Source organism: Caenorhabditis elegans, chromosome V (assembly GCF_000002985.6).
Source record: "Caenorhabditis elegans chromosome V".
NCBI classification, from domain to species: domain Eukaryota; kingdom Metazoa; phylum Nematoda; class Chromadorea; order Rhabditida; family Rhabditidae; genus Caenorhabditis; species Caenorhabditis elegans.
The window spans coordinates 7,815,776-7,842,525 of NC_003283.11; the positions used below are offsets into that span (position 1 = coordinate 7,815,776).

General features: G+C 37.7%; 5 protein-coding genes across 7 annotated transcripts; 2 read left to right on the top strand and 3 right to left on the bottom strand.

Annotated features, from left to right (window-relative positions):
* The first annotated feature begins 4,802 nt into the window (after positions 1-4,802).
* On the top strand, positions 4,803-5,702 carry lbp-4 (Fatty acid-binding protein homolog 4). The gene is made up of 3 exons (NM_072615.5): positions 4,803-4,969; positions 5,226-5,328; positions 5,380-5,702. The coding sequence occupies exons 1-3, from the start codon at positions 4,812-4,814 to the stop codon at positions 5,554-5,556; spliced, it is 438 nt and encodes a 145-aa protein (NP_505016.1). The 5' UTR covers positions 4,803-4,811; the 3' UTR covers positions 5,557-5,702.
* A 5,739-nt stretch (positions 5,703-11,441) lies between these two features.
* Positions 11,442-26,615, top strand: mig-6 (Papilin). Of its 3 annotated transcripts, NM_072616.7 has the most exons (18): positions 11,453-11,620; positions 11,676-11,890; positions 12,392-12,547; positions 12,595-12,746; positions 12,797-13,553; positions 13,678-13,909; positions 13,988-14,109; positions 14,161-15,745; positions 15,813-16,596; positions 16,671-16,883; positions 17,206-17,559; positions 18,050-18,146; positions 18,893-19,021; positions 19,072-19,422; positions 19,505-19,583; positions 24,662-24,753; positions 25,151-25,739; positions 25,952-26,615. In NM_072616.7, the coding sequence occupies exons 1-18, from the start codon at positions 11,525-11,527 to the stop codon at positions 26,450-26,452; spliced, it is 6,504 nt and encodes a 2,167-aa protein (NP_505017.1). In that variant the 5' UTR covers positions 11,453-11,524; the 3' UTR covers positions 26,453-26,615. The 3 variants fall into 3 exon arrangements, with proteins under 3 accessions (NP_741569.1, NP_505017.1, NP_001370555.1); NM_001383344.3 differs by having other exon boundaries at positions 11,515-11,620; positions 17,206-19,021; positions 25,952-26,609; NM_171931.7 differs by lacking the exons at positions 16,671-16,883; positions 18,050-18,146; positions 18,893-19,021; ... (3 more) ...; positions 25,151-25,739; positions 25,952-26,615 and having other exon boundaries at positions 11,442-11,620; positions 17,206-17,898.
* txt-5 (EGF-like domain-containing protein) lies at positions 19,445-21,359 on the bottom strand. The gene is made up of 6 exons (NM_072618.7): positions 21,040-21,359; positions 20,619-20,734; positions 20,390-20,570; positions 19,926-20,206; positions 19,807-19,880; positions 19,445-19,756 (listed from the first exon to the last, which is right to left on the bottom strand). Exons 1-6 carry the CDS (start codon positions 21,293-21,295, stop codon positions 19,594-19,596), a joined length of 1,071 nt encoding a protein of 356 aa, NP_505019.2. The 5' UTR covers positions 21,296-21,359; the 3' UTR covers positions 19,445-19,593.
* On the bottom strand, positions 21,318-22,134 carry ttr-33 (Transthyretin-like protein 33). Its single transcript, NM_182392.8, has 2 exons — positions 21,972-22,134; positions 21,318-21,742 (listed from the first exon to the last, which is right to left on the bottom strand). The coding sequence occupies exons 1-2, from the start codon at positions 22,123-22,125 to the stop codon at positions 21,465-21,467; spliced, it is 432 nt and encodes a 143-aa protein (NP_872192.1). The 5' UTR covers positions 22,126-22,134; the 3' UTR covers positions 21,318-21,464.
* Positions 22,813-23,810, bottom strand: C37C3.12 (Pituitary tumor-transforming gene 1 protein-interacting protein). Its single transcript, NM_182390.6, has 2 exons — positions 23,663-23,810; positions 22,813-23,292 (listed from the first exon to the last, which is right to left on the bottom strand). The coding sequence occupies exons 1-2, from the start codon at positions 23,804-23,806 to the stop codon at positions 22,918-22,920; spliced, it is 519 nt and encodes a 172-aa protein (NP_872190.1). The 5' UTR covers positions 23,807-23,810; the 3' UTR covers positions 22,813-22,917.
* Positions 26,616-26,750: the final 135 nt, after the last annotated feature.

A 26,750-nucleotide genomic window follows, 5' to 3' on the forward strand; every position in this document is an offset into this window, starting at 1 on the left:
TATTTTTCCGGCAAATCGGCAAATTGGCGGAATTGAAAATTTCCGGCAATCCGACAAATTATTTTTGGCTAATTCGCAATATGGTTTCGCACATTTTTCTGGAAATTTCAGGATTTCAATTTTAAACCGCAAAATTGTACGCATCCTTTGAATGTCTCTAGATCTATTTTAAAAAGGAAGCAAATTCTATGAAAATATATGAATAAAACGGGAAAAAAAGTTTCAAAAAGGCACAGTTTTAAGTGTTTCTGTCTTATAAAAAATCCCTCTAAACATTTCCAGCAAATTGATATCCGGAAAACGGCAAATCGGCAATTTGCCGTAAAGGACACTTTCCGGTAAATCTGCGAACCGGCAAATTTCCAATTCGTCGAATTCGTCGAATTCGTCGACAAAAAATTAGTCTAACGGCAGTTTCTACCCAAGAGTCAAATCACAAAAAAAAAATGTTTAAGTGTGTGGAAATTCCGTTAATTGTGTGAAAATCCTGGTTGAAATTGCTTCAGAATTTGAATTGCCCCGCAAACTGGACAAAAATATAGACCTGCCGATTCTAGGATGCGTTTTCTCCCATCTCACCAAAATTTCCAGATTTTTTCTTCACTAAAAACTTTGGTTTAAAACACAAAGCTTTAGAACAAGAAACCAAAAGTTTGCCAAAAAAATGCAATCTGATTCAAAAATCTAGGTCCAAAGAGACACGAGCTCTCGGTAATTTGTACTTGTCTCCCGAATTTCTTTCCTTTTGAAAATCTCGACAAAAAATTATAGAGCGTCTCAAAAAACGTAGACATTCAGCGACAAAAGGAAATAAATATGTCTGTTGTGAAAAAGAGTGACGAGTGAGATTCAGAGCCAAGATAAGTTGAGCAAAAAGGCGAGAGGGTCCCGAAGCTTTCGTTTGGACCATCAAATTGAATTAGAAGGGTCAATTGGAGAAACCTAATGTCGCGAAGAAGAAGCTCTTTGTTAGTGAATGAATGAGAGACTGCGTCATTTGGAACACATTTAACTTTCAATGTATCTTCATATACAATTAAATTGAATTTCATTTTGGCCGGCATTTAATTGGTATTCAAAATAAGAAAATAGAAAAACGTTTCGAAAATTGATGCACTTTTATAGCCAAAATAATTTATTGTTCGGATGCTTTTAGTTGGGATGAGCTCTTAAATGAAAACAATTGAGAAGATATAATATGTACCTTTAAACCAAAAAAACAATATTGCTCCTTTATTCATCATAAGTGCCAATAAAGAACAATATCAAGCGCAAAAAACAAATTTAAGGTACTGACATCATTGGTTTTCATGGCAAAAGTTTAGAACAGGAGTGTACGGCAAATCTCAAAATTGGCAGAGCTCGGCAAATTCCGCAAATTTGCCTAGTTTAGAACTATAGAAATGTTACAATGTTTCATTTACTTTCAGTAAGAAAGCTACAACTTTTCAAAGCTCAAGTAGAGTAAGTGGGGAAATTGTTTAAAACCACTCCTATATTCTTCTTATTCTTATAATAACAATCTCGGGAAAACGTTTCAACATTTTTTTTTTAATTTTTCAAATTTGTAGAAAGAAAGAGGTACATACTTACTAGGTTTCAACAATAATAATTTTGAAAAAAAAACATTTCTACAAGTTTTAATTCTTGTTGCATTTTAATTGTTTATATTAAGATATTCTAGGACTCCCAAGCTACATTAGTCCTAACCAAAACCACCACCTAACCAAATTAACCAAATTAACCAAAAAGTCCAAAATTTTTGAAAAACTGGCATGTTGCCAAAACTTTGACTGAAAAATTCGAGTGGTATTAACTTTCTATGTGCTTCATTTATTATTTTTTAAACTGCCTTCTACGAAACAAATACCACTCAACTTTTTTGTTTAGATTGATATCACAAAATAATGTTAATGTAGCTATATTTCTATTCCGACTAGTGCCCCGTATTTTGAGCATTTTTTTAAAATCGAATTAAAAAAAAAAAAGTTTAACTGAAAAGTTTGAAAATCACCAAGATTTTTTGTGTGTTTTTATTTGTGTTTTTTTGTGAAACAATTTCATACTAAACATGCCCAAATTTCAATAAACAAATTCAATTTTTGGCCATCACGTTGTAAAAATTTAGTAATATTTTTTTGAATTTTAGCCTTTATCTACTTGCAAAAAAAATCAACGACCGAGCTCTAAACAGACTTGTGTTTCCTTTTTTTAAATTATTACGTTGAAAAACTTCACAAATTCAGTTTATTAACAAGTTGCAAGTTTAGCTTTTTAAAAAAAATTGAATGCCGTTACTTATAAAAATAATTCTAGCAATTTTTTGATCTTTTTAGAAGTTTACAAAATTCTAGTTTTTTTTCATCCAAAATTGTTCCTATAATTAAATCCCAAGAAGCCCTTTAAAAATTACATCAATGTTTCGAAGAACTTTTCTCTTCCGGGTACACTTTTCTTTTTGATATTTAGCAAAAATTTGAAAATACCAGATCATTTCCAAGGTACAAGTTTCAAACTTTCGCGCCAAAATTTGATGTATTTCCTGAAAAAAAAACAGCAACCTAATAGATCAGAGCAGAGTTTTCTTTTTCAACTAAACGGTGTCCCATTGTTCTCACTAAGCCAGTGAGCTTTCATCTAAAATTCCAAAGAAGTGAATATTTTATGTGTTGAGTGACAAATACCAAAAAATTCGAAATTTCAAAGCAAAAGAGATATTGGAAAAGAAAAAAGAAGAGTTTTCCGTGTTTTTGTCAAACGACATCTACTTCATAAATGCCCCATCCGTGGGGAAGAAATTGAGAAGAAGAAAAAAGAGAAAAAGCGATGAATGAATGGAAAATATTAATGATGAATATGAGAAAAACAACTGAAATTATTATTTTTTGTTTTTTGGGGTGAACGTAGGAAATTTGTTATAATATTGAATATTTCAATTACCAAATCAGGAAGTATACAATTTTTTACAAGGAGAAATTATTGGAAATGAGAAACCTCGACAGTCTCTTAAAGTAAGAACTTTTGTTAATTTTCTAATTAACCGTACTTGGTTTTTTCAAAAGTACTGAAATTCTGAAGAAATTAAGCCTTATGAAAAGTCTGAAAAGGGATTTTGGAAACAATTACTTTTTTCAGCATTGGGAAAACGGAGAAAAAAACTCATTTTTGAGAATTTTTAGGGTGGCCGAATTTTCTTTTTTTTTCTTCTAGGCTACGCCTTGGTACTAAAAATTCTATCCGAACATAAAAGGAGCAATACAGTTTTAAACTGAAAAGAAATCACGTGGCAATACACGTCATAAAACATAACGACTACAAAACTAAAAGTTTATGCAGTCTTCGCTTGCTTCTCGAAAAACTTGTTATGGAAATGAAATTTGATATCTTCATGCTTTACTAACTAGCTTCTGTGAAGTAGGGAAGAAGATCAGTGAGTGGAATTATATATTCTATGAATCTTTCCATTTTGTTAGGGCAGCGCGGGAATTAGAGCAAACTTTCTCGATTATTTAAAATTTTATTTAAAAAACAAAGTTACTAGTTTAAATATCGTATTTCCTCTATTTGTATTGCATCCCATTGTTCAACTTTGACAACTTAAATATCAGTTATTGTTTGTTCTATTCAAAAATTGTCAACTAACAAAATATTTGTTAGATCTTTTTCTGTCATTTCGTAGTTAATAATATATACTACATCTTTTGAAAGAATTGAGTTATAACGTTTCAAAGTTGAGTAGTAGAGTGCAATACTAATAGAGGAAATACGATATTTATATTATTGCTCAACAATAGCGATTTTCGTAAATATTTTTGCAACACAGCGTTCGCACAAATTATTTTGAGTTCGCGTGATCTTTAAAATAAAACAAGGCAGCAAAACATAAAATCTTCAAACACAAGAGATGCTCTTTTCATCTTCCTGAAATGAGGGAGCTCAAAGAAAAAGAAAACCCGAAAAGTTGTGAATAGCTCCGCCCCGCCTATCTGCGTCTCTGCTTTTTCGGCATTTGATCATTTCGAAAAGTCTGACCAATCTGATTAAAGTATGTATGTGTGTTTGCACTAAAGGCGGCTTTTCTATGGCTCTCGCCTCATAACATTCATCCCATCTTAATTTTTGCAGCTGAAAAATGGGCAAATAGAAGCGGAAAGTAGGAAAAAAGGCGCCAAAATAAGCAAATGAATGACGGAAAAACGGAGAGAATATTTGGCGAGGTGCCAAGCGAGCTCCTACGTGTCAACTTCGATTATACCTCTGTTTTTCGTTGATTTTCCGTGTTTATTGAGTGCCCACAGGAAAACAAAAACGCATACTCGTGAATAAATAAGACATGAAACGAATGTGGCATGTGGAAATGGAGATTTTTTTGGGAATATAAATCTGGAATTTCAGCTGAACTTTTCATTATCTAGTTCATTTGCAAGTATATTTTTTATTTTGCAGTTTATTTTCATCTTCTACTAATAATAGTTTAAATGGGTCGCATTTTATGGTCTTGGCACGAACGCTAAATTAAGAAAAATACAGAACAGTTGACTTAAGAAAGGGAAATGGCGATTTTTCTTTTCTAAAATCGTTAGTTCCATTTCAAAATTGACCTGAACTTTATTTTCACTTATAAAATTTTCACAAATATGTTTCCTCGGAATCTATTTTCCATTAGTCTGTGGTGACTTAATACAGACGCAATCGCGCTCCACCGACACCTAATTATTGTTACCGTTCAATTTAATTCGTTCTTTCATTTATTTCAATTTTTTCCCCGTTTATTTAATTTGCATCATTAAAAAAGTTTTCAGAAAAGGAAAATGTCAGTGCCAGACAAGTTCTTTGGCCGTTATCAGCTCGATAAAAGCGAGAATTTTGATGAATTTCTCTCCTCGAAAGGTGTCAACTGGTTCGTACGGCAAATGATCAAGTTGGCTGGACTCACTAAAATTATCTCACAAAATCAAGAAGCTGGGAAGTGAGTTCAATTAATAATTTTTTTTAACTGAAAATAACCATAACTTTTTATCTGGTGAAAAACTTTTTTAACGAAATTTTTAATTTTTAGAATTTACAACTGTCAACTCTAAAATTGGAAATACGTGAAATTTTTAAAATAAATATGTCACATGCTTCTTTGGCATTTCCAAGTGGTGGAGGAAATCTTTGTCATAAATTTTTCATGTTTTCGTCTAGAGACCACGAAAACATTCAGTTCATCTTGCCTATTCCAGGTACAACATGGAAAATCTAACTTCAAAAAAGAACACCAACTATCAGGCATGGGAACTTGGAAAAAAATTCGAAGCTCCTGGATTGGATGGAAATCAACATGAGGTGAGAACGAAAATTATTTAAATAATTAATTAAAACAATTTCCAATTTCAGATCACTTTCGACTTCAAAGATGAAATCCTTTCGGAGCATCATATTCGCCTGAATGAACCAGAAACCAGCGCAGAGACTTATTTCTACACTATCGACGATCAAAATCAACTGGTGATGAGAATGGAGAATAATGGAATCGTCTGTCGCCGTTGGTTCAAGAGAGTCGAGCAGAAGTGATCTGAATGTTGATTTGATGCTTCTCTGTTAATAGTTAAACCTTATTTATATTATTGTGATTATTTATTGCTGTGCCTTTTTTGTTAATTTTACATTGAGGGTTTGCATAATTGTTTAAGTTTTTGATGAAAAGTTTCAGCTGTTCCTTCTGTGGTTTTGCACTCAACACTTTAAAAAGCAGATGTTCAGAAATGATGTCATTGAAATTGAATGTGGCGTGTTCTTGAATGTTTACCGCAACAAACGGATCAACTTTTCTGGCAAAGTGCCAGCCGTCTCCGATCGCCAGACAGGCTTTACGATGTGAGATGCGCGCACTTTTTGTGTTGACCCGGTCAACTGTGGTTACACTCGGAACACAATTCTGATTACACTTGAAAAACGAAATTGAACAAAAAATATAGAAAATAATCAAAATCAGAACATTATCTGTTTTTGAAATAATTAATCACGGCAAAAGTTCGCAGAAAAACGTCCTTGACGAAAATATTGCGAATTTAAATTTTTTTAAAAAGCTAGAATACGGTACCCGGTCTAGGCACGAAATATTTTTGTTAAATCCAAAAAGATGTGCGCCTTCGAAGAGTACTGTAATTTCGAACTTGTTGCTACGGAATTTTCATCGATTTTTAATAGTTTTTCGATAAAATAGTTATTTATTTACTTATCAAATACTGAAATATAATAATATCATCATATGATGAGTGAAAAATTATGAAAAATCGGTACAAATTCCGCTTAAATAAATGTTTAGGAATTACAGTACTCTTCACATTTTACAAAAATTAGCCGTGTCGAGACCGCGTACCTTTTTTGACACAAAATCACACAATTTCTGGGCATAAGAATATTTTCAGAATATTTTCAGAGTTTTGTCAATATATTATGGTATTTGAAAATTTTAAATTTATTAACAAAATATAAAAACCACGTACAATATTTACCTAGAAACACAAAAAATCGATAATTCAATGACGAAAATTATCAAGAAAATCTACCGTATTCGCGCCTACGGTAGAAAGTATCGGTCGTCGCAGGACCTCGACCATATTTCTATATTTTCTTGAAGGTTTCCGGGTTTTTAAAGGTCACAAATTTGAAAACAACCATTTTCAGTTTATCAGAGTATTTCAGAATTTCTCCGGCAGGATTATTGATCAAATTTTCTGAACCACCGATTTTTCGTTTGTTTATTTTAAATCAACAAAAGTCTTCTGGAACAATCTCAAGACGCCAATGACCCCCCTCCCTCTCACTTTTTTTGTGTTTCTATTTTTCGATGAATTGTCGACTTTGTGTGGCATCCAAAGACACCAAGTGGCCCTGTGTTGCAAAAAGAAAGTCCATCCTTCTGGCGGACGAGAGGAGACTTACAACTTCTTTCCATCCTCTCCTTCCTCATTAATCTGCGAAAGGTTGGTGAGGGGATTTTGGGCCGCCTGCTCGCGCCTGTCACCTCCATAAATAATTGCGATCTCTCTTGTTGCTCCTCTGGTATCTGTCTTCATCTACTTCATTCACACTGACTCATCATTCCGCCACGTTGGAATGTGATTGGAAAAGTGATAGCTGCTGATGTGAAGAGCAAGAAGAGACGAAATGACACGTGTAACTCATTGAAATGCTCATTCGAATGTGCTCTTGCTGTTGTGACACTTTTTGATAAATGCGATTGATGGCGGTTTTGATTTCAAAACATATGTGTGAGTAGTGCTGAAGAATTCTTTGATCTTTCAGAAGATTTCGTAGAACAATTTGGAAAATTTCCTCTGATCATCCGGTTTTATCCGGTTTTTACTTTATAGGTTGCATTTATCGCCTGGTTGCAAAAAAAAACAATTTTTCCAGGTCCTAGAACGAGAGACAATTTTCAGATACCGTACGCTCGATTTTGTCGAAATTTCTATAATTGTTTCAATAAACATCTAGATATTCAATGTAAAAAGCATCAAAATAGTGAACAAAAAATCTAGGAAAAAAAAACTGTAGCTAAAATAAATTAATGGTTTTTAAATATTATTTGGAAAAACATACTACATCGGTAGGTTCATCTTTGCAATTTTTAAAGCTAACTATTATCTCCACTTCTGTTCAAATGCATATTAGCTTCAGGGCTCCAATTCCTACAAGACTTCGCAGTTACTCGAAAGAATTTTCAGAAAACTTTTAGAGATTTTTTCTGGTCATTTTTGTGCCTCATTTTCCAAGTTTGCTTCTTTCAACTGGTTTTACGCAACCCTAGATATGCATGTATTAGGACTACAAGATTTAGTTACTTTATTTCCTAATGTGGCTCAATAACTATTTTTTTACCAGATTTAGAAGTTGGAAAACTTGAACAATAGTTGGGCAAGACTTTTTTTTAATCATAGCTCTAGTTTGATCTTCTTTCCTTATCCCTGTACGTGTTGAAAGAAATTTAATCAGGTGAAAATAAACATAAACAAATTGAAGTTTTGGTAAAAACGATTCAACATGTTGTGAGAACGGTGAAATTTGATTTGTGATTTATTCATGATTAATTTTTTTAAGAATCAAAAATCAAATTTTTTGCCAAAAAGATGTTCAAGAAGTAAATCGCGATCTAAATAAAGTGTTGCCTTTTCAAATCAAAGCATTTCAAATTTCCGAAAGAAGTTTATATTTTTCGGGCCTAATTTGGGCAAGTAGTTTCTGCCACTGCTGATAATTTTCCTATAGTCTTCAAAGAGACGTTCTTCACTTTCAGGAAAAATCTAAATCTAAATCTTCAACACGGTCCACTCTAGAAACGACAAAGTTACAAGAACCCCGGCCGAAAAAAAAATTCCTATCTAATCGGCAACATTTGAAAGACCTCCGATCTCACATTTTATTGCCGCAAGCCGCTCAACACCATCTGGGCACACGAAAGCTCTAAAAGTTTTACGACGGAGCACGGTCTCTCATGTTTCCCAGAACGCCACAAAAACCGCTATAAACTATTCGGAGCTGCAATACGACCCCCACTGACCCTCTTTTTGTGTTTATTCTTTTGAATGTGGATGAGCATTAGAGAAAATAGAAGAAAGAGAACAGATGAGGAGCATCACAACAAACTATATGACAACGTGTGTGTTTGTGTATGCACTTTACAGCAAAACCAAGATGTGAGAAGAAGGCTTCAGAATGATTAATTGAAGTTTCGGACCGTTTTTTTCAGTCGATCTGGCACGCTTGAAGTGTTACACTTATCCGCCCGCGCCACTCAGTTTGATTAATTTTTATCTAATAATTAAAAACCGGGTACTAGCACGAATCGCAGCTGCGGGGTCATCGTGGCAGATGTGTGCAACTTTTTTGTCGCCAAAATTCGACGATACGATTTCGTTTAAGCGAGCAACGCAGCTGGTCGTTGTACCATTTTGAAACTAAAAAAAACAGTACGATTGAAATTCATAAAGTGAAATGGGATGTGAGCAGGTGCTCATTGTGCACTATAGATCAAGCGTTCAGTTTCTATATTTGGTCTACAGAAATGATGTCACATGTATTTTACAGCTAAACTTCCAAGAAATTTCAAATTTATAAACGACATTATGACCGCGATGAGATTGGCAACAGTTTTTTTTTTTTTTCAAACAAAAAAACCACAGAGGGCAATCAGATCACAGAAGTTGCATTGCAAAAAGTAGGTTCTCGAATCGATTTGAAACTTAATTATTTGGTACAGAAAATGGTTGTCTTTGTCTTTTCCAAACAATCTCAAAATATCTATTTTTAAGGTTTAACTTTCAAGAATTGTGATTTTTTTTTTGATTTTTGATTAGAAAATTGCCAAAAACTATGCTCTTGAAAATCAACATATTGAAAGTCGACAAAAATAATTTCCCTATGAATTAAAAAATTAGCTTGATAATAATACACGCACTATATGAGTACAAAAGCAGTTTTGCTTAAAATTTCGAAAAAAGTATATCTAAAAAATTTTAAAAATTCTCAAAACATCTTTTCGCGCGCTTTTTTTCGATTGAAAAGAAAGCAATTTGATAAATGTTTCAAAACACGATATCATAATTATAATTAATTTTCTTGAATATAATACGAACCACGCCTCTTTCGGGCACTTGAAATTTTTTATACCTTAGGTGGACTTGCAAAAAGTTATTTCGAATTTGAAATGGGTAAATGTGTAAAAAAAACTCTAACTATGTTTTCTGAAACTTTCAAACAATCTTATAATTTCATTTTTATTTGTTTGTTTATCTATTTCAAAACTCTTCTCTTTTGAAATTCCATCCTCAACAAATTATATCCAGATGACTCTTCCCAGTTTCTAAATCCAAAAAAACCAGAGAAACTCCAACTGATTTTTGATATGCTATCTCTTCCGTCAAATCAATCTTAACAATTCATTGAGCAAGCCCATCCAATGAGATCAAATTTCAATGTTTATATACAAAACACCACAAATTAGCAGCTATTTGCAGAAACTATTGCCAACTTCCTTTCATAATCAAAACACAACTGCACACAAAAAGTTTCTGGAAGAATAAACATTTGCGAGTTTATGTCTCGATACAGTAGTGTTGCAAGGTCACTTTTGGGATTTGTAGTTAGACAAAAATGTTCAGCATGAGAAATGTTGAGGTCAAAACCAATCTTTGCACTCAGATGCATTGATACATCGAAACAAATCGAACACAACATTTTGAAATCTGATCCGCCGTGGTCAAGCTGATAGGAGTGGCAGGACCACGATATGTCAATCAAAAATCATTTTTGCTGATATCTCTCTGATCTTTCCGAATGTTGTTCCGGATAGAAAAGTTTAGAATTGCTTGTGGTGAAAACCAAAACATGTTTAAACTGACTAAATTTTTGAAGGTTTGAAGTGAATCCGATTTGGAGATGTAAGATCATTACTACACTGGCCCTACTCCGCCATCAAGTGAGATCATCTAGATCTTCAAAATTTTTGAAGCAAACAGCTTCACCGACGGTTTAAACGACATTAAATAACAACAATTAGTTGATTTTCAGGAAAAAATTTCAAGACAATTACTTGCACACATTTTCCAAACTTTCTTTCCCGAAGACCTTGCAGCAACGGACTTGGCACCGAAACTAAAGAAAGCTCATTTGCTTTTTATCCCCTTCATCTCCCACTCAAAACTTTGCCCTAAACTCTGGTAGAGTCTTTGGAGCAGTGTCTCCGTGCAGCAACAAAGAAGACACACGTCTGGCGGGTAGAAGGAGAGAGATAGTTGACCTTACGGCCTGTCTCTTCTAACCAAACGCATAAATCTTTTTTCCTCCCCGTATCTCGAAACCTTCAGAAGAAGATGAAGAAGAAGCGCTCAGTGACTCATTCAGGAGGCGGAGCTTCGGTTGGGGGCTCCCAACATCTGGCGGCTCCACCCCTCTTGTCACGAAGCTTCAGATGGACCATGTTCAGTCGTGTCATCGTTCCCAATTTGTTCATTTGAACCGAACTCGATCGTTTTCCAGACATTTTTGTTCTCTGTTCATTTCCTTATCGTATTCAAAAAGTTATCACAAATGACCTTCTCTATCTGTCTGCGTCTCTTTTAACTCTCACCGTTTGGGACCTTTCAAATAGTTTTTCGCTATCAAATCTAAACATTAGTTGCGTTGACTCGACATTTGACCCCTCACTATCATCTCCAGTTCTCTTTTTTGTTACACTTTAGCAGTGGCAGCAGAGAGCAAGTAGGTGGAGCCAAAGTGTGCGCCATTCATCGGGAAAAATTGTGTTCTTCATCAAATTTTGGGCAATTTACTCGGGATTTGCGCTAATTTGGAAACAAAAATTCAAATTCCTGCCAATTGTTTTGTTTGCTTTTTTTCTTTTTTTTTTGCTCCTCCCATCTCTCATCAAATTGCTCTTTTTTCGATTCTAACATATCAGCCATCTTCAGAGTGTGTCACTAACCCCCATTTTTATTCAAGGTTAGTGATATAGTATCCTAACTACAGACGTCACACCATGAGGTTGCTGCTCTTCTCGGCAGCCCTTCTTCTGTGCTCCGTCCCAACGTGGGCCTTCTCTCTGTCATCATTCTTCGGAAGCGATGTTGCACAAGTAAGCAAGCTCTCCTATACCTAGAATCTTGTAAATTGAAAACTCTAATTTCCAGAAGCCATACCTTCATCCAAACTCCCCACCGGAGCGTGACCCGGCGAGTTCCAGAATGAAGAGACAGGCATATCAAGTGTACGTTGATGGAGATGTTTCCGTTACTGTTGACAAGTCTGGACAAAAGGAAACCGGCAACTGGGGACCATGGGTGCCCGAGAACGAGTGCTCACGTTCGTGTGGTGGAGGAGTTCAACTCGAGAAGAGACAGTGCAGGTTCGTGGACTTTTCATTTTTTAGGGAATTTCCTAGACGTTCTAAAAGCTTATTTTCAAAAATTTTGGTTTCCTGATCTTCATGCCTTTATGAACGTGGTGAAAGATCAACCTAGGCTAGCCTGTGACATACATTTTTTGAAGCAGATCCAACTTTATCAAGAGCCATCGAATTCTCGTTTTAAAGTGTTTTTTTTTTCTGATAACTTTTTTCTAATAGCTTTACCCATTTTTATGTCAAGACTGAAAGCAATGAATCACAAGAGGCTATCTACGTTTGTTTTTGAAGCTCTGTAGGAATCATCTTAAAAAATTAAGTAAAGTAATGGAGATGAAATTCTAATTTTTTAAAATCATAATCATTACTTTCTGTATTATCTTCAAGTTCAAACTTTTCAAACGGTTATTCTCAAGAAACTCACATAGAATTTTAACAATTTCCTCTATCTATTTCTTGCAAGCAACCCACCGAACTCAAATCTTATCCAAACTAAACTTTTAGTGGTGACTGCACTGGAGCTTCAGTCCGCTACATCTCGTGTAACTTGAACGCATGCGAGTCTGGTACTGATTTCCGTGCTGAGCAATGCTCCAAATTCAACGATGAGGCTCTTGATGGAAACTACCACAAGTGGACTCCATACAAGGGAAAGAACAAGTAAGTTAACTTTCTTCAAGATGTTTTTCTAATTTTCGAGTTTTCAGGTGCGAGCTCGTCTGTAAGCCAGAATCTGGAAACTTCTACTACAAGTGGGCTGATAAGGTTGTTGATGGAACCAAGTGCGACTCCAAGAGCAACGATATCTGTGTTGATGGGGAATGTCTTCCAGTTGGATGTGACGGAAAGCTTGGATCTTGTAAGTTTAAAATTTAATTCAAAATCTTCATTTCATGCCGAATATTTCAGCTCTCAAATTCGACAAGTGCGGAAAGTGCGATGGAGATGGTTCTACCTGCAAGACTATTGAAGGACGTTTCGATGAGCGCAATCTCTCTCCAGGATACCATGATATTATCAAACTTCCAGAAGGAGCCACCAACATTAAGATTCAGGAAGCCAGAAAGAGCACCAACAACTTGGCTCTGAAGAACGGTTCCGATCACTTTTATTTGAATGGAAATGGATTGATCCAAGTTGAGAAGGAGGTTGAAGTCGGAGGAACTATCTTCGTTTACGATGACGCTGAACCAGAAACTCTCAGTGCTCAAGGACCACTCTCCGAGGAGCTCACCGTTGCTCTTCTCTTCAGAAAGGGAAGCCGTGATACTGCTATCAAGTACGAGTTCTCTATTCCACTTGAGGAGGAAGTTGACTACATGTACAAGTTTGACAACTGGACTCCGTGCTCTGTATCATGCGGAAAGGGTGTTCAAACCCGTAATCTCTACTGTATTGATGGAAAGAACAAGGGACGCGTTGAGGATGATCTCTGCGAGGAGAACAATGCCACAAAGCCAGAGTTCGAAAAGAGCTGTGAAACTGTTGACTGTGAAGCCGAATGGTTCACTGGAGACTGGGAATCTTGCTCATCCACCTGCGGAGATCAAGGACAGCAATACCGTGTCGTCTACTGCCATCAAGTATTCGCTAACGGACGTCGTGTTACCGTTGAGGATGGAAACTGCACCGTTGAGAGACCACCAGTAAAGCAGACTTGCAATCGGTAAGTTGATTTTATAAATGCATAAACAACTCTGTGAATCTATTTGTTTATGCGATGCTATCCATATATATTACCAGATGGTGTTGGTGCCCAAAACTTATAAACAATTATTTTCTCTTTGCAGTTTTGCCTGCCCAGAGTGGCAAGCTGGTCCGTGGTCGGCTTGCTCAGAGAAGTGTGGAGACGCCTTCCAATACAGATCGGTGACCTGCCGCAGTGAGAAGGAAGGAGAAGAGGGAAAACTCTTGGCCGCTGATGCTTGCCCAGCTGATGAGCAAGAGAAGTTCGACACAGAGAGAACTTGCAATTTGGGACCATGCGAGGGACTTACATTTGTCACTGGAGAATGGAACTTGGTTAGATTTTGCAAAATATGGGGACCTGGGGAAAAGCATACTAAATAAGATCAACTTTATGAAACAAATAATTTTTAGTGCACCCGCTGCAACGATACTGAGGAGACTCGTGAAGTCACCTGCAAGGACTCCCAAGGAAGAGCCTATCCACTCGAGAAGTGTTTGGTTGATAACTCCACCGAGATTCCAACTGATACTAGGTGAGTCATTCCAGATATGACATTGAACTTGGATTAATTTTTTTCTTCCAGATCATGCGCCACCCAACCACCATGTGAGTACGAGTGGACCGTCAGTGAGTGGAGCAAGTGTACCACCGAATGCGGACACGGACACAAGACTCGTCGTGTTATCTGTGCCATCCACCAAAACGGAGGACTCGAGGTTGTTGATGAAGGACACTGTCAAGCTGAGAAGCCAGAAGGAAAGACTAACTGCACCAATGAGGAGAAGTGTACTGGAACATGGTACACATCTTCATGGTCCGAGTGTACCGCTGAATGTGGTGGTGGATCCCAAGATCGTGTCGCTGTTTGCTTGAACTACGATAAGAAGCCAGTTCCAGAATGGTGCGACGAAGCCGTCAAGCCATCTGAGAAACAAGATTGTAACGTTGATGACTGCCCAACTTGCGTTGACTCTGAGTTCGGATGCTGCCCAGATAACTCTACTTTTGCTACCGGAGAATTCAACTTCGGATGCTCTAACTGCTCGGAAACAGAATTCGGATGCTGTGCTGACAATGTTACCGTTGCCACTGGACCTAACTCCAAGGGATGCGAAGAATTCGTTGAGTCTCCACTTAACCTTGAAGCTGATGTTGCCAATGCTGACGCTGAAGCTTCAGGAGATGCTCCAGAACTCTGCAGCGTCACAAACGAGAACGGAGAAGCTGTTGATGTTGAGTGTGCCACCATTGCTCCAATCACTGCTCTTCTTGGAGATGGGGAACTTATCGGAAATGATACTGATGCTTCCAATGAGACCATACACTGCTCGAAGACCGAATTCGGATGCTGTCCAGATTGGTACACCGCCGCCTCTGGAAAGGGTAACGAAGGATGCCCATCGTTCACTCTTGGAGGATGTAACGAGACTCAATTCGGATGTTGTCACGATGATGTCACTCTTGCTCGTGGAGCCAACCTTGAAGGATGCGGAGAGCCATCTTGCGCTGCTTCCCTCTATGGATGCTGTAAAGATCGTAAGACAATTGCCTTCGGACCACACTATTCTGGATGTGAGCGATCATCCTTCCCATGTGAGCTTAGCGACTTCGGATGCTGCCCAGATGGTGAGACTGCTGCTCTTGGAAAGAATGGAACCGGATGCGGAGAGAACTGCTTGACCACCAAGTTCGGATGCTGCCCTGATGGAAAGACCACCGCCAAGGGGTCCCACAACGAGGGATGCGGATGCGAGTTCGCCCAATACGGATGCTGCCCAGACGGAAAATCAGTTGCCAAGGGAGCCGGATTTTACGGATGCCCAGAAAGCTGCGCCCAGAGCCAGTTCGGATGCTGCCCAGACGGAAAGACTCGTGCTCGCGGAGAGAACAAGGAAGGATGTCCATGCCAGTACACCCGTTACGGATGCTGCCCAGATGGGGAGACTACTGCTCTTGGACCACGCAATGATGGATGTGATAACTGCCGCTACGCCAAGCACGGATGTTGCCCAGATGGAGAGACCAAGGCTCTTGGACCAGATGGAGCCGGATGCCCACCAACTACCACGCCACCATTCCTCATGGGAGGAACTGTTGCCCCACATAAAATCGCCGCCTGTAATCAGACACAAGAAAGTGGAACCGTCTGCGGAGCCGGATACAAGCTTGTAAGTAATTAACCTCATGAAAAAGAATTGGAGCAACACATTTCATGTATAAATATTTCAATTTCAGGCATGGCATTATGATACCACTGAGGGACGTTGCAACCAGTTCTGGTACGGAGGATGCGGTGGAAATGACAACAACTTTGCTAGCCAGGATATGTGCGAGACTATCTGCGTCGAACCACCAGGCAAGGGAAGATGTTACCTGCCACGTGTTGATGGACCACTCCGGTGTGACCAACTTCAGCCAAGATACTATTATGATCATTCCAAGAAGCACTGTGTGGCCTTCTGGTGGAGAGGATGTCTCGGAAATGCCAACAACTTCAACTCTTTCGAAGAATGCTCCATGTTCTGTAAGGACGTTGGACCGTACGATGCTCCAACCACCGCTGCTCCACCACCACCACCACAGCAAAATGCTCAGCAATACCTTCCAACTCCAGAAGTTCAACAGATTGAGATTCAATCTGCTGAGCAACCTCAACCACAACAGCCACAACAACAGCAACAGCAACAACAGCAACAACCACAGCAACCACGTCAATCAATGGAAGACATCTGCAGATCCCGCCAAGACGCCGGACCATGCGAGACTTACTCCGATCAATGGTTCTACAACGCTTTCAGCCAAGAATGCGAAACCTTCACTTATGGAGGATGTGGAGGAAATCTCAATCGTTTCCGCAGCAAGGATGAATGCGAGCAGCGTTGTTTCTTCGTTCACGGAGCTCAGCCATCCGCTGCCCGGCAGGAACAAGCTCAGCCAGCAGCTCAACCAGCTCAACCAGCTCAGCCAAGTAACATCGTCTCTCCACCACAACAGTCAGCTAGTCCAGTTGTGGTTCCATGTAAGTTCTTTAGAATGCATTTATTTCTTACTATAAGTTTCTATAAGTTCGCATGTGAAGCATCCCCATTTCAGCGAACAGCAAACAACGCGATGCTTGCCACCTCAACGTTGACCAAGGACGTTGTAAGGGGGCTTTTGACTCCTGGTACTACGAAGTTGCCACCGGATCCTGCGTCACATTCAAGTACACCGGATGCGGAGGAAACGCCAACAGATTTGCTAGCAAGGATCAGTGCGAGTCACTCTGTGTGAAGCCAGCTTCTGAAGCTGCTTCAGCCGGAATTGGTATGCTTTGAGTTATAGAGAATGTTCACTATTTTTGTTAAATGTTTGAGTAAATGAGAAACTGGCTCAGTTTGAAAATGTTTGCACCATGTTTCAAAATAGTTTTTGAGTTGAATAGTTGAGGCCATGAAAATCTTAATTACACTCCAGAAGTACATTTTAAAACATTTTTGAGAATTAGGTCTTCAAAAAAAGGTTTAATATTGAGGTTTCAAATTAGAAATATTAATATACGGGGATTTGGGTTTAAAACTGATTTTTAAAATCTTATTTTTGAAGTTTCGCTTTGATATTCGTGCAAAAAAAAAACCAACTTTTTCAGACGGTGCAGCTGGAATCAACTCAGTTTGTGACGAAGCCAAGGACACCGGACCGTGCACCAACTTTGTCACGAAATGGTACTACAACAAAGCCGACGGAACCTGCAACCGATTCCATTACGGTGGATGCCAAGGAACCAACAATCGATTCGACAACGAGCAACAGTGCAAGGCTGCTTGTCAAAATCATAAGGATGCTTGTCAACTTCCAAAGGTTCAAGGACCATGCTCTGGAAAGCATTCCTATTATTACTACAACACTGCCAGTCATCAATGCGAGACGTTCACTTATGGTGGCTGCCTCGGAAATACTAACAGATTCGCTACCATTGAGGAGTGTCAAGCGAGATGCCCGAGTAAGTTCTAAGTTAATAGTGATATATGCTTTGTTTCCCCTTTATTCTTTGACAATTTTCAAATACTTTTTGCATAATTACCTTATTTCTATTCCCTTCTGTTTCCCATTTTCCTCCACCCGCTACAAATTGTTTCCCGTACTCTCTCCTTTCTCACTTTCCCGTCCGAAGGGACACGGCAATGCTGCCTAAATGAACTGCCTAATAATATTTATGAATTTTCCAATTTTCTAAAAAAAAACAATTCTCTCAAAAAATTCCCTGCCGTTCCGCCACTGCTTTCTTCACCCATTGTTGCGCTATTTTTTTTAAATAAATGAATAAAGCTGAAATAGTTAACAGTTTCTGAAATTGCATGTAAGTTTGTAGTGTATCAGTGTGTTTGTCGTGAAAGTTTTTTTTTACCTGCATGATTTCCTGAACTGCATGAAACTGTTCTTATTACGTTTTAGATTTGCTGAAGTGTGCTAGAAGTGTGATTTTGTTTCAGAAGACGACCAGACTACAACAACATCACAACCAGAAGAGCTCCCAAGTTTGCCACTTGTTCAAGAAGATCCTCAGCCACGACCGGCATTTTCATTGAAGTAAGCACGTGTAGTCCAAGTGCCTACTTCTCGTATGACCAAAAAATTTAATATAAGGTTTCCAAGTATTAAGGAATCAGTAGCATGTAAATTGTGTGGATTGTTCTCCTGGGTTGATGGGTTTTTTTCTCACTCACAATCAGATATGGAGTAGCTTATATGGGAATTTATTTGAGAAATAGAATATGTCATAACATCCAAATTTAATTATTAAAAAGTTGTGAAGTTTCTCATTATGTATATAAAATTCGCCTTTCAAATAAGAACAAAAATTAACTGTATGAAAGAGCTGAATTCAATTTGAAATTGAGAAAATAACTGGTTCAAAAAGAAGAAAAACGTTGGAAAATCTAGACGTAAATCTATGGATTTTCTTTTCAGGTCGGGGAAATTTCGACGATTTTTATATTTTCAAAAATCATTCACAAATATACACCAAAAATTATTTTTACCATAATAAAATACGGAATTTCACTGGATTACTGTAGTATTCATGTAAGGTTACTGTATTGTTACTCTAGGGATACTACAAGAATATTTTTGCAAAGTTGTAAGAAGTATAGAGATTACTGTAGATTGAAAATCTAGACAAAAATCATTTTCCGTAATAATCTGTGGGGATAGAATGTTGAAGGCACAAGGCTTATAAAGCACCATGGGAAAAAATTTTAACAGTGATTTTTTTAAGCATATCCTCTTTCCCAGGAAATCCACTTTTCAAATATATTCCCACTAAACTCTTTAAGACAATCCTTCGCCCATAGTCGTCGCCGTGATGCTCCATTTGCACGTTCCGTATCCGCCCGTCACCATACTCCTGATTCCGAAGAGGAACGAGTTGACTGTTATGCTGTTCCAGATCCAGGATCTTGCGGGTAATAAATCTCACCTATCCATTACAACCATTACCGTCTTAATGATTCAGAGACTACCGTCTTGTTTGGCACTACTCTGCCACGAGTAACTCATGCCGTCAATTCTACTATGGTGGATGTGCTGGGAATACGAATCGCTTCGAGACCCGGGATAAATGTGAAACATCGTGTGTTGCTAAGATTGAAGAACGCGTGGAAAGTGTGTCAGAAGCTTCAAAATCTCTGGAAGAGGTTAGACTAACGGATCCAAGGATGGATTCTCACTTTGGATATCATGATCCAGAAGTTGATCAAATCGAAGAAGAAGCTGAATATGTCATTGTTGATACCGGAGCTCTACCTGAATTATGCATGCTTCCAGAACAAAGAGGGTCTTGTTATGATAACATTTTGAGATGGAGGTAAGTCAAATCAAGAATAGAAAATTCGAAAATCCGAAAAACTTTATAATTATACTAAAAGCAAAATCTTAAAATCTTTCAGATTCGACTCTGAAAAGTCTCAATGTGTAACCTTCATGTATTCTGGATGTAATCCAAATGCAAATCACTTCACTAGTCAGGTTAGTTTCATTATTTTGTGTCCTTTCGTGGAACTGGCCCCTTGGTTTCTAACTTGATCTTCTCCTTCCGAATACCCAATTTGAGCACCGCTGGCTCACTTTTTCGACGGTGACGTTCCTCAATTCTAGCGGCCTCTGTATTTTCTGAGCACTCTTGAGCAACAGTTTCCTCACTGGAAATGTTTGTTTTTCAAGAGGGAGTGAGAGAGAGAAATAAACGTACAATTTTTGAAGCCGCACATGATTTGTTAGAAGTCGATGCCGTTCTGCAGTATCCTTCATGTTTCGTAGTTGTTTCTGTAGTAATTTTTATGGATTAGGAACTAAGAAATCATCACTCACTGCGGTAGTTGCATTTTTGTGCATGCATCTTCCCATAAAAGCAACAAATGCAACAACTGATAGAGCCGCCACACAAATTGCAATAATTCGAAGTCGATTTCTAATTCCTTTCTTTACTTTTTGTCTATGCTCAGCTGCTTTTTCGATGTGCTTCTTCTTGCTGGGGTCGAGCTCGCAATGAGGAAATGGTTCGATGAGTGGACCGTGTTTTTTGCATTGTTCACAACGGCGTCCAGTGTATTTGTCTGGGCAGTCACACGAAAGAGTGCGGTTTTTGAAATCTGAAAATTTTAAATTTAAGAACAGGATCTATAGCAGTTTTGCCCATCACAGTCCTATGTCTATATTAAAAAAAATTATCGGACATTAAAAAAAATGTTTTCTCATTTTTTCAGTATTTCTATAAAAACTGCATTCGCATTTAATCATAACTTTTAATCGTTAAAAACTTAGTCTTTAAGTACCTGGGGATCCGTAAACACAGACAATTTCATCACAATAATCGCCTTCAAATCCCACATCACAGATGCATCTTCCATTTCTCAAAAACCCCTCGACACATTTACTTGTATATTGGCATTCACTTCCAAAATATGAGCCCACACATTCACATCGGTCCCCCTTCCATTCTCCTTTGTTTCCGCACTGAAATAATTCAATAGATTTTGGAAGTTTAGGGCCTCAAAAATATACCTTTTCCGCTGGCCGATAGTCACACATTTCACCTTTCCATCCGACTTCGCAAATGCACGGCTCACTGAATAGAAGGCTTTCCGGGTCGAAGCGGAATCCGACCGAGAGTCCGTGAACTGTAAATTGAAAATTTGTAATTCCAAAAAAAAAACAGCTTTTGCAAAAATCGTCCAAAAGAATTTTAGAGTTAGACATTATTTTTCTCAAAAAGTTCAAAGTTGTATCAGTTTTAAAATAAAATATTTAATAGGATTGTAGAGCTTGTTAGAAAAAATAAAAGCTACTTGAAAAAAGAAAGGTATCCAAAAAGGTATTGAGATAGTTTCAAGCAACTCTATTTGTAAACTGTCGAGTTTTTAAGTTCTACAAATCTCTTATAACATCGCTACATCTACTATCAAACTTTGAAAAAAAACCATACCACATTCAAAATGTTCACATTTATCTCCAGTCTGTCCCTTGATACAATGACAAATCCCTCCAGCATAGATTCCTCCATTACGACATTCGGCTCTCGGATCATCCAGAGCAACATTGTCTAGAATACTTCTCTTTTGAAGAATACGATGCACGTCGCTCAATATATTTTCATCTAGATCTAGTGAGTCATCTCGTGATTGTGCTTTTGTTGTTGATAAAAATAGGAAGAGTAAAGTGGAAAATTGTAAACAGTACATAGCGTTAGATACTGACAAGTCTACTATCAATTGATTTATTTATTGCGTCTTGAAAGGGGTATCAATGAGAGAAATAGGGAGATGGGTAAAATGCATTTATAAGAGAATACAAAAGATGACGTAATTGATTAATCAGAGATCAGTTGAAAATACTTTTAAGTATCAATTATTATCTGTGAAGACAGTCACGTGACTCTGACTCGAACTCAATTTGCATGTTGATAGTTCCAATGTTAAAGAAAGTCTTTGGGTTTTCTCCAGATGAAACAAATGATTTTGGAATATTAAACGTGACTCTTCTCTGACAAGGTTTGAGTCCGTCATCACAATCGTGATAGATATTAAGTTTTGGATCAATAGTCATCACTTCGGAAGTGTGTCCGGTAAGAAGGAATTGACCAAGAGAGTCTGTAGTTCCTTCGGCAAGAAGATCGTCAAGATCCGGTCCTGAAAAAAACTTTTATTTTGAAAAATTTCAATGAGTTGCTTCATGTTAGAATTTGGAATTTTTAAAGATGTTAGCAATTGGTATTTAAATGTTCAAGCTAACGTAATTAGAGTTATTCAAACAAGCTTTATATAAAAACTTTGTGTAAGATTCGGTCTAATTAGAACATCAATTTTTAACGCAGCTGATAAAAAACTTTAATTTCAAGCTTCACATAATTCTACTTACCGGTATCATCATCGTAGAGCTTCACCTTCGTGTTAGCCAGTGGTTTGTCTCCACACATCAGAACACCCTTAACTCCAGCTGATTGGGTGAATACAGCTTCGGAGCCAATTGCACAAAGTATGAAAAGTGATGAAATGCACGCGAGTCGTGACATTATTTTTGTCTGAAAATACAAACACTGACTGATCTGACCTTCATCGGAGAAACTCTCTTATAGCACAGTTGGTTAGAAAAAGATACGGAGAGGAGAAGTGGGAAATCGAATTGACCAAACAAAAGAACTGGTTTTCACTTGAAATAGAAGACGATGAAAGATATACAACAGAGAAGATCGGAAGTGATTCATCTGGAGAAGAAAATTGAGAGGAGCAACTTCTTGTATTTTCCACTTATTTATATACCCAATAGAATTCACCTGATTCTTTCCGATTTGTGTACATTTCGCTGACTAACGTGTGCTTCTTCGGTTTTGTCATTTCTTATTGTTCATTGAAAATAAACAGAACAAAGCAATCATAAGGTCGAAAATCCCATTTAGAGATCAAGAGGTGTACCTTTAATTGTGCGGCATGGCATAGTTTTATCTTGCTGAACTCTCACCAATTGATGAGTATGTCAGTAGAATGGATTCCATCCGATCGTTGCTCCACGGTGATCTCTTCCGCCGCCTTTTCATCCACCATACCCGTTGTGTATGGCTGGCAACTGTGAACAGCGCCTCAGTGGAATGTTTAGTTTGATATACAGTTTAAAATAATTTTCTAAACTAAAGAAATCAGTTTTTGAAACCAGTCTTGTAGGCATGTCGGGCGCAGGCACGCTAACGTGAAAAATAGAATTTCGAGTGGTTAACTATTTTATTTTCAATTAAAATACAATCAACTACACAATGAATGACCCGGATAAATGAAATACAAATACAAGAATTTAAAAAAAACATGGAAATTTAAACTTTTCCATCATCTCCCTTTGCTGGAATATTATATTTCATTCGATAAGCTTCCAATTCGGCTTTTCTCTGATCGGATCGTACACTGTGTCTCTCATCCATCTCTTGTTGAGCTGTCATTCTCTTCTCATTCCATTTCTGAGCTTTTGCTTTTTTGTGGATTCTGTTGTATTCTTTGCACTTGCAGCAGCAATAACAGAAGCAGGCAATGAGAATTACAGCAATGATTCCAGCGCAGATGGCAATAACGATTGCGGCGGCTGATGTGCTCACCCAGCAGACATTGTATTTGACATGCTTGATATTACAGTCTGGATAGTACCAGTCGAATGGCATACATCTTTTCGTTTTTCCACCACACCAGAAGCAATTCTGAAAAAATGTGTTTTTGAAATTTTCAATATGTTTGCTTATAAAATTGAATTTAATTTTTCAAACAGTGTTTCAGAAACTCAACTTCTGAAATTAGGAAAGTATTCTCAATTGAGAGCTGTTTTTGTATTAAAAGTTTCAGTTTAGAACTACAGGTGTGAAAAAATCTGAGCAAGTGAACACCAACGTATTGCATCACAGTTTACGCGTCAATTTATTCGAGTGTTCATTGTAGAGAAAGTTAGGTCACCTTCCAGAAAATTAAGAAACTTGTTTCAGACATTTTTGCTCTTTTAGAGGAATTTTTTTTTAGAGGAAACACGCAAGTTTCTTTGAAAACAAAAACAAAATATATTTTTTATCCACTTACCGAGCCCTTGCCAACACATGTTTCACAAGTGTTCAAATCGTTCGATCCAATTCTACAGTATTCTTGTTTCTCTGACCATGTCATGTTATCCGCACATACTGATACTAGAACAATTGAGAAAAAGAGTAGTAATCGGTGAATCATCGTTCTGAAAAATCAATAAATAGTAACAACTTGAGCAAGTCTCGTAACTGAGCGACAAAACCAAAGTAGTAATGAAATAGAAAGATAGAAAGGTAAACTCAAAGGGCTCGCGTGTGTTTGTCTATCGAGTGCCAATGAGTTTTAGGAGTAGCGACAGAAATAAGTTGGCAGAAGAAGAACATACGAACTATGTCGGGCTACAAGATTCTTGTGTTTACTTTTTGAAAAAGAAAATGCATTTGAGAAAATGCAAATGTTCGGCAGAAATCGAATGGAGTTTAGAGCAGAATGGTAAAAATAAAGGTGGATCAGCAAAAATAGTTGAACAAATATTTTGTAGATTTCATGAAAGATAACAAAAAAAAATAAATACAGAAAACAATATATGACGTATTTTTCAATCATTGTTTTTGTATAGTGCAAATTCAGTAGTTGTACCTGTTATAAGTACAGCGAAGTTATACATTTTAGAGTGGGTCTTGTCACGATCCATATTTTTTGAACGCAATATTTGAAATCCAAAAAAAAATAAAGAAACTAGGCGCCAAGAAGCTATAGTAGCTATACGCATAAATTGTGAATACCTTGAATTACATTAAATTCCAACAAAATAGGAAAATCATATAAAAACGAAGTTAGTTGTCAATTCAAAAACGTTTTTAAAATTGTTCATAAGCGCCGAGCTGTCCCCCTCAGTTTTCGTTTATTCAGCTTTTCTCTCTCTCTCTATTCTCTATCGTCACCTATATTTCATAGTCCCCTTATCCAAAAGTGGAAGTGAATGAGGATGGAAATATGATACCGCATGCTTCAAAAAAATTTGCTTATGAGAAACCAACATTTGAAAATTTCCAGGAAACTTGTGAACGAGCCTGTGGTAAATGGAGAAATGTGGCAGTGTGCGAGTTGCCGGCCGAACACGGAGATTGCCAACTTGCGATTCCCAGGTATGTACTGTTGACACATTTTACAAATGGGATGGGAAGTGGTCGGTGATCAGGTGGAAATGTTGATGGCAAGGTTTTAAATAGATGTAGTAACTGAAAACAAAATGACAGATGTACATACATAAATTAGGATTAAAACAAAAATACTATGCGGAGTCAGGTGACTAATTTTTCTGGAAATTCCAGAATTTGAAAATGTTTTTCTCTGTTTGAAAGTAGAACGGGACCTTTTACAAAATAGGCTGAGGTAGGTAGGCTGTAGAAAGTGCCTTTGGTGTCTTTGTAATTTTTGTTTTCAAAAAATCACTTGTAAGCACATGAAAATCACATGAATAATGATGTAAAATTTAGAAAATTAGTATAAAGAAGATTTACATTTTAATAATAATAATTCCAGATGGTACCATGACCCAAAAACATCCCAATGTCAAATGATGATGTGGACTGGATGCGGAGGAAATGGAAACGCGTTCTCTTCAAAAGCAGACTGTGAATCTCTTTGCCGAGTTGAGACATTATGGTCCAACAACACTGACTTCTGTACATTGGAACGATCGGCCGGTCCATGTACAGATTCTATTTCAATGTGGTATTTCGATTCAACTCATCTCGATTGTAAGCCATTCACTTATGGAGGTTGCCGTGGAAATCAGAATCGATTCGTTAGCAAAGAGCAATGTCAGCAGAGCTGCCGTCCTGGAGACACAAAATCTGAGGATATCTGCACACTCCGCCCAGAGCCGGGACCGTGTCGGCTGGGACTCGAGAAATACTTTTACGACCCGGTGATCCAATCCTGTCATATGTTCCATTATGGAGGTTGTGAGGGAAATGCAAACCGGTTCGATTCAGAGTTGGACTGCTTCCGACGATGCTCGAGTGTCAAGGTTGAAGCAAGTGAAAGCGAGAGAGTGGGACAGCTGACGTCTGCATCCACGCCAGTTATTTATATTGTTAACAAAACAGCGATTTTTGTTGGAAATACTGTAAGTTATTAATTTTAATTCGAAGATTTCTTAATATTTAAACTGGTCCCATGAGAGTTTGGTTCATTTTCCGACAATAGACTGCAAAATTGATAACTTTTCATGAACACTTTAGCCGATTTTAGCTAGTTTTGTTTATTAAAATTTGGTAATTCAAAATAAAAACCTTACGCCACTCCACTTTTGAATACTTGTCAAATACATTTTTTCAGTTCCGAATCCGATGCAACAGTTACGGAGTGCTTCCAATAACATGGTACAAGAACGGAGGTCTCCTCCAGTTCGGCTCGCGAATCACTGAAGAGAATGATGACACTTTGGAAATTGTGGATGCTTTAACTGCTGACGCCGGTGTCTACACTTGCATTGCCGGCCAGGATAGTACAATGAGCGAGGGAGTCGAGGTTGTGATCAAGAGACTTCCTGGTCACAGAACTACATCTCGTCCAATGCTGACACCATCCAAGAACTTCTCCTTGGGAACCCCACCGACACCATCTCCATCTACAGTTTCTACAACACCCTTCCGAATCTATACGCCTGGATCTGCTCCATCTGATGCTCGTGTAAGCCGCCCGACAAGCAATTCCTGTATGGATGTGGGTAACGCGAGCACGTGCGATTTGATCGTGAAGAACGGTTTGTGCGGGAAGAAGCGATATGGAACATTCTGCTGTCACACTTGCACCCGGGTTCATAATTTTAAATTTTAAGTTTGGATTTTTTGATTTCAAATTTTCATTAATCTTTTAATGTTTTCTCCTTCATAATATCTCCATTGCGAGATCTCTTTTTCCCTTCTCTTCCTATACTTTCCCCTCAGACAATTGGCTAATTACTCGTTCGTTCCAGTAAATAAATATGAATTTATTTCTTCTTCCTATACTTTGGTATACATAATCATGGCATGAAATACAAGACAAAAAAAACAAGAAAAAACAATCCACTTGAAATCCATTCAGGTGTGAACTAACATCTTACTCTATTAACTTCGTGCCATTACTTCCACTT